Here is an 11,481-nt window from a genome sequence, read left to right as displayed (position 1 = left end):
GTTTCAGCAAAAGGTGTAGGGTAATTCTAACACCCATGACTGCATGGAGATTAGATCGGCGGCATGCCTCAACTGTGCCCAGAAGAAAACATCCAAAATAGCTTTTAATACTCTGCATTTTCATTGCATGCTGTTCTTGGGCCAGAGTTCAGATTCTGTTCAACGTCTCCCTCAATCTCGAGAGACAGCCAGTCATATTAGTTTCATTTTGGATCTATTTCTTTCTCCTCTCTGGGTACTTTTCCCTAGCCTCTGCCGTTCGCAAAGACTGCTTAAATGCTTTCTCCAGCTGTGGAAAAGGTGAGCAGCCAGGGCTAGGGTCCTAGGATGAACCTAAATGGCAGAAATATCAGATTTCTTCTATCACCCAAACACCTTTTGCTACATACCTGATGATCTCACGGGGATTTCACTCAACCAATATTCCTGATAGCTGTGTCTAAAATGGGTTATCTTTCCTATGAATGTTTACATCTACTTATGAGAAAAGGGAAGGAAAGGAATATTCAGTTGAAATGTGAAAAATACCTGCAGGTGACATCCTTAAAGAGACATAAACAATATTATTCTTTTGTTGATGATGTTTTATATCCTCACTGAATACTAATGCCTGCATTCTCTGAACGCTTCTTAATAGGGTACAACATACTGGGGCTCAATCGCCAACCAAGACTGCCCATAACCATGTGATTAACATGGTTAATAGGACAGTAGTGCCTACCCCACCGACATGCTTCATTTTGCAAGGTCACCATCAGAAAACCCCTGAAAAAGTGTCAGGATTTTCATCCCATGGGAATCGCTGATATTTGGGGCGTTTCCCTGTTCTGAATTGAAAGAAGGACAAAATCTCAGTATCAATATTTTCACAGAATAAATCACATATTCTATATCACAATCCCTTCTCCATACAGGACCGTGCAAAGGAAATTATCAATTGGAAGAAAAGCTAAAATTCTTTGTGCATTAAGTGTTTGGACCTACAGAGCAAACTTCTGGCAGTGCTTTAGCTGAAGGAAACGTTCAGGTACACGAGACCACCGCACAGTCAAGGCCCAAAGTGCACCGGGTTCCTTTCAAATGAATGAATATATTTGCTAAACTCTTCCCACTGATGTCCCCAGTAAAACAAATGTGACTAAACACAGTATTGATGTAGCCAGCCAATGCTAAATCTATTAAGCAACAACCTTCTGACCGCTTGGGAATTTTAATGAAATAGCGAAAGCCGAGATTGATATGACACGAAACACGGAGAAGACAGGACCCTTACGCAGCAAAGGGTGTTTTTTCATTGCTCTTGTCTCAAAGAAATATGGTTTAGTGGCTTTTTTTTTTTTTACATCGATTTTAAGAAAACTTCACTCTGTATCCAGCTTTGATGCAGATTCAATGTCATATATTGATGACCTGACAGAAGAACGCTGGGTTAAACCTCTGTACATCAACACCCGTGACGTGTGGAAAGGGTAATGGCTACTCTCCAAGGGTAATTCATCTAAAGCATTTGGGACCTCTGATATTCCTGCTTGAGCTCATTGCTGATGCACAATGTCACACCATTTGCCCTGAATAACATAAAGCTGTCTTGTAATAGACACACACCTACCCTTACCAAAGGACATTTTCCCCAGGAAAAGATGAAAGCAAGCCACACATTTGATCCACCTGGACACGGATAAAGAGTTTTTTGTTTCTCCCCAGTCTTGCAATATATGTTGATTTGATTTTGTATGAAATGCCCATTCATTCATTCCAAAACTCTTTGCCCCAAATATTTCACTTTTAACAACCTTCTGTGGGATCAAAATGGAATGGAAATTTGGGTTCTTGGCAGAGGACTGATATCCAAAGACCAAATAGATATGGAGCTGATGGTCTGAAAGAAAGGAGGCAGCCACACGAGGGCTTCCAGGCAGTCTGAGGAGCAGCTGAAAATCCTGGGAGCACAAGGATCCTAGGTGGTACTCAAGAAAAACATTCCTGTTGATACCATTTGAATGGGTACTGCATAGTCAGGGGAGAATTTAATTTCAGAAAGAAGGTGTCATTTTTTCTGGAAGAGATGTGGGGTTTTTTCCCCATTCCAAAATTTCTGGTTTGATATGATAGGGATAAAAGTCAGAATAGACTATGCACTTCACAGCTGCCTCTATTGAATAAATGCAACATTTTCACTTTTCTCAAACTCTCAAGCTTTCTCCTGGAAAAGGCTGTGCACTTACAGTCAAGTGCTAAGTAATTGCAATTGTCAGGTGCCTGCTCTCTGAATCCAGGCCGCGTTTTAGATAATTAAGCTTGCGAAAGTCATACTACTTGTTTTCACTGTATCGTTGGCTACCGACCTTGCTTCGCACTTGAAAATATTTCATAGACCTCTTCCTGTTTGCTGAAAAAAAGGGTGCAGCTGAAGACTACTCTGAGCTGATAATTCAGCAGATAAAAAACATTCCATTCTGCAATACAACTCTTCACTCAAAGGTCTTTCTACACAAGGATATTTGATATACTCTGCTTTCAAATTCATTGAAGCACACTATATGCTCCCATGTCTCTAATAACTTGCAGCCTTCTAGGAGATAGGAGTCTCTTGAAGCAAAACAAAAAAGACCCTCACAAAGAGAAACATGATTGCTTTTACTAAGATCTAGGGCACAAAAGAACACAGAGATGGAAAGGACTACTTTGATAATTAGTTCAAGTGCCCCAAAACATACAAAACTTCTAAACCTATCAAACCCCTTTCTTGAAGCAATGAAGTTTTTGCCCTACTTCTCCGTTCCCCAGGATCATCTTCAGTTTCCAGCACAAAAGCCTGCTCTGTTCAGTGGTGTAAACTGTCTTCTCTTCCATTCCCCAGGCTCTGAGAAAGCAATCTCCCTCTCAGCCCAAAGGCTAGGCAAGCCAGACTCCGTAGGTCACTCTGGCAAGAGAGGGATCCATTTTGCTGAGTATCTTGGTAGCACTGATCTCTGACTTTACCAGTTTAAATTCTGCTTCTGTGAATGTGGCTGGCCAGAGCTGTATTTGAGATGAGGTCTCTTACACATGCTTTAGAGGAGGACAGTAGTTTGATGTAAAGAAGGACAGGAGAAAAAAAAAAATACAATAGGTTGATTAACATGGAAAAACTAAAGATAAAATGCAAGCAAATTACCACTTCCCTCCCTCTGTCCCCCACCTACCTCCAAATAGAGAAAATTCCAAATTCAGTGTAATGCTATCAAAATCAATGTCTCTACAGTGCGTTACTAATAGAGCTGCATGAGAAACAAAGCAAATTGTGTATTCATCCAATATTGCTTCATCATGCCTATCAAAAGAACATGAAGTTTTCAGCTTTATTCATCATCTGACACTTCTCATGTGGCCCAATTTTTTATGTTTCTTATGTGGTGCCTGCAATAAGCCTAGCTCACAGTCAAGGATGAATGGAAAGCATAAATAATTTCACTATCTCTGAATTTTTGTGCAGTAAGGTTATTCATGTGTTAATGTGATGATGAAGGTGTACGCACGTTTGCAAAATGCCAGCGTAAGACTCCTGAACACATTTAACCCAAAATTCGTTGTCAAATTAATTAAACAGTTCATATCCCTCCAACATATACTTTATTCAAGGCAATTTTTCATTAAGAAAAGAATCCAGTCATCCATGAACAATTCCTGAAGTAAACTTACTTCATGTGCTGACAGCTCACAAGTCAAACTTGTGCATTTTTAGCAGGGAAAAAATGGCAAATCCACTTCTATTTTCGAAAGGGAATTTAATGCAAGGCAAATACTAAGCCTGATTACCTAGAGAAATTAAACCTATACTATTTCTGAGGCTTCCTTGAGTCTTTAACTATTGCTATCTTTCTGTATATTTATCTAAATGGTTCAAAGGATACATTCAAATTTATAGTCAAAATGACAACATACATCGAAATTCCCATTTCAAGAAAAAGAGCTTAGAAAATTCCAGTTCTCTGTCTGAGCAGACTAAGTTAATAGGTGCAAAATGTTTTTTAATCAGAAGCAGAGACGAATATATTTACACTAGATTTGACTGAAATAGGAGACAGAGAAGTTTGGATGGGAAGGAAGAAGATCAGTTGGCAAGGGAAAGCATAAACAATTTTTATTTTATTTTTTTTGTCTCAAACCTTGGACAAAAAACCTACGCTGAATAGTTTGGACGTTACCACACACATGCACTCCCCTCCTCCGCCTTGTTACATGCTTCCTAAGGGATACTTGACAAATGCCTATAAAATCAACAGAAAATCCAAATCTAACATCTTCTCACTGTGAGCCCACACAGCCTGCTGCCGATCATGCAGACCATTTGGCAAGCACTGGGTCTGCAGGAGAGCAGCTGCTCCAGCCACTCTCTTCCAGTAACATCAGAGATACGAGGACTTGGGGAAAAATTAACAAAGTGATCAAAAATGGAATAAAAGATGTTAAGAGGTTTTTTCCTCCCTGTAAACATCAAATCATCCTCCATGCCCAACTGACTCTAATATTGTTATAAAACTGGAGATACTGACAACCCAAGCCACTAAAATAGACAAACAATCTAAAATATCCCCAGCCTCAAAAAGAACGTGCAGTCCGAGCCACGGAGGGAAGAGGATTGCAAAGCACATGACACCCTGTGAGGCACCAAAAGCCCGGAATTTACTCCCCAGCTTCTACAGCTTAGGCTCTTCCTATCCCCAAATTGCAGGGGTCCCCCTGTTCTGGACTCCAGCAGAACGTGGAAAGAGCACACAGTGGATGAAAACAAACACACTTTTGTGAAGAGATTCAGAAGCCACATTGCTTTTAATTCGCATACACAAGAAATACATTTATTTAGACAAAATAATAACAAAACTGGAGCACATTGGCCTATTTCTTTACCACTATAAAGCATTCCTTAGGTTGGGATCATATCCTCCAAGCCAGTTCAAGAGTTTTCTGGGCAGTTCATTATTTATTTGGAAACACCAAATATTTGCAGTTCCCCCCTCTCATCTTGATTGGTCCCTTACCTAAACTACGCTGACTCTGTGGGGCTTATACAGCCCGCTTGGATCGGATGGGACCTTTGTTTTCCCTCTAGAAACCTCCCATTTCTCCAGTCTCTGCTAGGACAGAGCCCCGCTAACCCGTTATTGCAATACTGCCTTTCCTGCAGCAGCCCACCTCTAAAACTCAGAGACAAACTCTTGCCTTAACCAGGAGATGCGTGCCAGCCTTTCTGCAGAGGTGAATACGCTTTCACAGAGATGTTTCAAAACAATACTGCAATTTTGTACTCTATAATTTCAATCAGGATTCACCTGTCTGCCTATTCAAGACTGCTATTACCCACAGCATCACACTGTGCATTACCGAAAGCATCTCCCTACTGCGTGTATCGCTTGAATCATGTCATATATTGCAAGCATGAATGTTTGTACAGGGCTCAAGGCAGCACTGTCACATCCTCTCCTCTGCATAGGGAACCTACAGCAAAACATCAGTGCCTCAAAACTCAAGGAAACCCCCGTGCTCACACTTAAACGTGTTTACACGACTTGACCAATATGAGCACAAGCCTCCCGCGATGTTTCAAGCCTCATCTACTAATTGATTTAATAAAAGCCACAGCATAAAAGTTCTTCCCAAATGTTACTGCAAAAGTTACCAGAATCTTCTGTGATGCTGCACATGCACGCAGAGCTGTTTGCATCCTCTTGACCTGGTTTACTCACTCTGTTATTACCAGCCTTGTTCCAAAATTAAATCAGTCTTACCAAACAAAAAGCTGCTTTTCCCCCATTTCTCTATTAATGTCCTTTAATGACCCTTTTATGTTCCCCTCTCTTTAGCTTGGCCTTTTTAGGCCATTTCTGAAAAAGCTTCAACTTTCCTTAATCTCCAGAGCAACCACTTTCCCCTGAGCTCGCTTTGTTTCCAGTTTTGATTTTATACTCCCATGGTAGCGCTCAGTCTTCACATATTTGTTTACAGAGCAAAAACCACCAGTCTTTAAAAGCACTACGGAGTAGAAAACACCCCTTTTAGGTAATTTTATTCAGCTGTGCCAATAACAACAGCTATCTCTAGTCAATCCTACCGTGGTGTGCAATTACTTTCTCGGAGTAAAAAGAAGCAAGACAGAACAAAGACATGCTTAAAATGTTACCTTCAGAAGATGATGTGGAAACATACAGAGCAACTCAATTATGTTTTCAGACCTACATGGCATATAGTACTGATGAAGTACAGACACTTCTGCAATTTTCTTTCCAATCAACCAAATTTGTACCAAAAAGGGGTTGGCAATGCTCGTTACACTAAGGAGAACTATAAACACTGCCAACTAAGGTGTATATAGATCACAAAACCTGTTTATCTCTAAATCTGTGTTGCTTTGTGCTACGGGGAAAAGAAATGCAACTCGTTCCCAGCAAAACCATCAATGTTTGAATGATGTATGTGGCAAAGGTAACTTACAGACAGCAAAGGGATGGCAACTTTTCCAAGAAAATCAGGGGGCTTATCTCCATCTTCATCAAACACTGTCACTTCCAGAACGTCATGAATATCTTTAATAGGGCTGGAACAAGAAGTGCAGACACATAAAAAATAATATTCGATACACATGCACACAGTCTCCTCCACAAAGATCTGAGAATACTGTTTTACTAATTAAGTTTGTATTACCTTGGAGTATAAAACTAGCATTTAATTAAATTCCCCCCAAAATGAATCAAATGATGGGTATTCCCCAAGCTTTCCCCTCATGTTTCAGTCCCATAACTAGGTGAAGAAAATAACTACCAGACAGTGACATTTTCTGTGCATCGATATCGATGCTAACGGTGTAGAACTCAGCTCTCCAACAGACAAAGCTGGTGACTGGGAGAGGTCAAGGGCTGAATTCGAAACCAGGCTTCAGGCCATTAAAGAAATAACCCAGGAAACAAAACTTACATAACTTCATTTGGCTTGAACAATTATTGAACAATTATCTCCCTTTTAAGGTACCAACAAAACCAATTACTTTAAAAAAACCCCAACAACCCTAATTAAAGGCCAAATGTACGGTATTTTTCTTCCATTCAGTGCAAATGCTCTATTGATGTGGCAGCAGGCACTTGATCCCCTAAGTATTTTTCAGATCATTAATAAATCAGAGTCTCATTTGAGAAAAGTTGTATCTGTGTGCCTGCAAAAGCACGGGTAACTGGAGACGACTTATGAGTTGCATTCATTATCTCCACGTTTCCTTTTTCCGTGTACAAGAGTTAAAGGAGGAGGTACGTGGTACAGCGTGTGTTTGTCATTCTGCCCAAAAGAAGGTTGTTTCAGAGCAGTGCTGCTCCCGGGACCTCTGCCTGTGACACGCTGGAGTTGCTCCTCGCAGAGCCGAGTCCCAACCTAAAAGCCACCTGGTTGTCTCTCCAGCTAGCAGGCGTAGCACGTTGTGTGATGTGACCCAGGCACTAGTGGCAGCCAAACCACCATGAAATGCACTGTTTTCAAGACATTATGCCTTTACAATATATTGAAACCTGCCACTTCTGCATACTTGTGTATTCCTCTCCAAGCCATTATCCTTTTGCATATGATATAGCTACCGGTGGTATAAAATATTAAAACCCCACAGTGACACACACAGATAAGTGTGTTGTAGAAAATCTGAATATGATGGGAAGGGCTCTCTGGTGGTATTGAACGCTCCACTGAAATGGATTCATCCACTCAAAACACTCCACTTTGCTTCAAAATAAATCTAAATCATCAATAGCTTTTAACATGCTTAATCGAAATTTTTAAAAATGACCGGAAAAATCTACAGAGACATGCAAGACCCTGACTGGCTCTGCAGATTTGGTGCTTGGACTAGCCATGCAACAGCAGTAAGAAAGTTAGAGATAGCCCGCAGCTGACATTTCTGAGACCCACAGGAAGTATACAAACAAACTTTCTTTTTTAATTAAATAATTTTGGATTCTTATTAGATCTATTTTGTTGGCTGAACATCCGACAGACTCATCTGCTGGCACAATCTCAGAATAAACGGTAATGAGTGGAAGCTTCTTGAGAACAAAGTAAGAGAAAGGACTCCAAGAGACACGCATTCAGCTGTAGACATGAATTAAACAGAAATCTGGCAAGGGACTTCTATCAAAGAGATCAGATACTTTTTCTTGTGTTCGCATTCAGCCCAGTCTTTATGAATGTTGCTTTTGCAAAAAGTCCATCATTCTCAAACTGTTCTTCCAGTGGACAGGTGTGAATGTTATAAATGCTCCATTGCCAGCCCTCGTGGTTGCCTTCCTTGCCACAGACTACTACAGTCTTGGAGACATTTATCTCACCCAGTTATTCAGAAAAACCTTTGTCAGCATAAAGCAAGGTTAAAAAATTGTGCTGCCTAAAAGCAATACCTCAATTATCACTATTGTTATTAATAAAGTCACCAGAAAAAAAAGAATACTTTGATTTCCGTAAAAATTTAAGCTTCTAATTTGGGGTAAGCTATGTTTGACTAGTTTAAATTCAAAAGCTATACCAGGGACAACATGAGCTCTAATTTTCTGCTTACTTACAAATTAAACGAGGATTCTACCATGGTTCAATGAAACATATTTTATTTTAAATTACGGAAAATGTAGGCGTGAGTATCTGGTCTCTACTTTCTGTTATATTATCTCCTGGATCCTGCTATGACTCCATTATGTCTAGTCATGATTCCTTCTATAAATATCACAGTAATTTTTCTTTTAATGACTTCTATTAATAAACTCCATGCAAGAAACAGTAAAAGGCAAAAGGCTTTAATTGAGTTATATTTGATATTTCTCCAACATCCTCTCTGACTGTGAAAAAATGACATGTCTTAAACTTGACCTTTGTATTTTCCCAAAGTCGATAGCTTTTATAGTTAAGCTGCTAACTATTTGGAGTTTCAGCATGTTTTCAAAAGCAATCCACTTACAATGTGAAAACTTTGTTCCACTCTGGATTGAGGTTCTTGTAAACAGTGTGTGTTTGAAGACTGTCATTTCCGAGCTCTAATACACAGAAAGGATCACTTTTACCTAAGGAAAGATCAGAGAGAAAAAAAGAAAAAAAAAAAAAGAAAAAAATGAAGTGTACCAGTTACTGTATTTAACATGCATAGTCTTTCTTTGCAGTAGGGCTGGGGAAGTGACTGGCCAAATAAAAATAAGATCCATTAAGATGACTGCAAACTGCCTCGTTCTGTTGGAATGACTTGCTACATAAACAGTATCTCCAATGCATCCTCAGTGCTGGAAACTCTAACACTTACCTTACAACTCATTCAGGTGGCTTCACTCTAATACCTGAAGTCTGAAACTTACAGTGAATCATCTCTAAGTCTTTATTGCAAGAAAAATCTGCTCACGTTGACAATTATTCAGACAACATTACAAAAGCAATACCATCATTCTGACCCAGGCAGGCATCAGTGCTGCAGTTACAGCTCTCTATTTTATCCTCTGCCTAGAGTTTGTGGTTGTCTTCAGTTGATTACAGTACCCGCACCACGAGAAGAGAAGCACAGCACTGTGTTTGTATCAGTAGCATTTCTTCAATCAGTTCCACATGAGCAAGTCCTTGAAGCTATCAAGACCCTATACAGTTTAAACACACCCCAACACCGACTGGAGAATCCATGTGTGAACCAGGTATCGTGCTCAAAGCAAACGCCTAAAACCCAAAAAGACCCAACCTCCTCTTGAAAGAAGGATGTCAAAGTGGAACCTATTATGGTGAAGATGTGTTTGCTAATGTATTTTTTTTGCTAACTCACATGACATGAATTTATAGCTTTCACAACTTACTGCAGTTCAGCATTTTCCATTGTGAACAGAGTACCCTTTATCAGCATGTCTGGCTCAATATCTGAATTAATCTCATCTTCAGTGTTCATGTGTAACTCAGCCACAGACACTCCAGCCTAACTTTTAGGTAGGCAACTAAACGTGTCAACAATGCAGGGATTTAGATAGCAGACGAAAAAGATATTTAAGCAAAAGCTGTCTTTTTCTTAATCCTTATTTGTGGTATTACTAATGTGGAGCTCTTAAGGTTCTTACTCTGAGAAATTTATAAAATAAACAGGAATCTTCTCAGCATGTAAACAATGGGTATTAACTAGTCAATATTGGTAAAGTTTAAAGACCACGTCTATTATTGGAACCTGTTTGTCTTCTCGTTTTCAGCTTATGTGCCCATTCCCTGGTAAGTGTGGAAAATGCATGTAGCCTTTCAGAGAAACTGCTTGAAATGCAAACTGGTATATGCCAAAACCAATCCCACTGCATAATTTGGTATTCTGAATGCTATTTTTTGGTCAGTGAGCAAATGCAGTGTTTGAGAAGAATTCTCATGCGTACACACAAAACATCCAACAAAGCAGAAAAAGTCATTTTCACATCAACAAAACTATTATCTAGGAACATAAAAGTATGGAAGGCTCAAACTGAGCTAGCTGTGGCTGAAGAGCTTCTACATATTTGACATAGCTGTGTGGAAACCAGCCTAAAATTTATATCAAATGGTAAAATATGGATTTTCAAAACACTGTTCAAAATCAAAGCAGATACTAGTTGTTTTCTGATAGCTGTTATTATAGTAGGCTAAAAACTTGCAATTAAAATCTAGAATGCCAACATATAATCAACTGACAACAGAAATCCCAATGGCACCGAAATCCAATCTTTACTATGGGAATAAGGTATAAGGTGGCATTACACTTGTCATCAGATGACTGGTCTGCAGAAGTTCACCCACCCAAGACTCATGACTACTATGAGACAGGACAGGGAGGGAATGCTACCTGCTCACACGGCTCCTCTATTAACCCTTGGAAATCTTTGTACCTCTTGTTGTCTCTGTGATTATCCCTTTATCGTTTTTTAGCTGGACTTTGAATTTACTTTTATCAATAACAATAAATCTGAGCAGTCTCCCTGGCAATGCAGGAAATATGGCACTGCTCTAGGAGGGCTCTATTATGGAAGCCCGTAATTGCTGCACTAATCATTTATGAATGGCTCAGAACAGATAATTAATCTTTATGTCTCTCATTTCACGATCAGAAATTATGCTATTTTTACCTAAAATGGCTGCATCCTTTTGCAATTTGGTGGGTCTATTACAGCATAATACTAGGATATTTTCAGCACTGCCATTGAAAAACAATTTGTCATTTGCTTCATGAATCAGGCTCAAAGCCTGGGTTATTTTGAATATAATGACAGACTGAGTAACCTTTTACTTAAGCAGAATTTCATTCTGTGCTATGCACAAGGAATGTGTGTCACATACTCTGTATGAAAAGTCTTTGAATTGCAGAATCAAGAACCTGCATGTCTCTTCCAATGTTCATTATCCACCCACATGCTCCTGTTTAAGTAGTGAGGGAAAGGAGGCCAAATCCATCACTGATGCAACTGCATTAGCATCGGTGAAGTTTTCCAAAGGGTA

At 39.6% G+C, this 11,481-nt stretch overlaps 1 protein-coding gene across 1 annotated transcript in view; it reads right to left on the bottom strand.

The window, feature by feature from the left end:
* Positions 1-11,481, bottom strand: part of MCTP2 (multiple C2 domains, transmembrane 2) — a gene marked incomplete at its 5' end in the record, with an annotated part of 84,756 nt that overhangs the window by 49,176 nt on the left and 24,099 nt on the right. The window contains 2 exons of the mRNA XM_009587808.1: positions 6,472-6,574; positions 8,963-9,065. Of these exons, the coding sequence (XP_009586103.1) occupies positions 6,472-6,574; positions 8,963-9,065 (206 nt within the window). The remainder of the gene's footprint in view (positions 1-6,471; positions 6,575-8,962; positions 9,066-11,481) is intronic.

This window comes from Fulmarus glacialis, unplaced genomic scaffold, assembly GCF_000690835.1.
Source record: "Fulmarus glacialis isolate BGI_N327 unplaced genomic scaffold, ASM69083v1 scaffold1131, whole genome shotgun sequence".
NCBI lineage: Eukaryota > Metazoa > Chordata > Aves > Procellariiformes > Procellariidae > Fulmarus > Fulmarus glacialis.
This window is presented reverse-complemented; position numbering and strand designations above follow the sequence as displayed.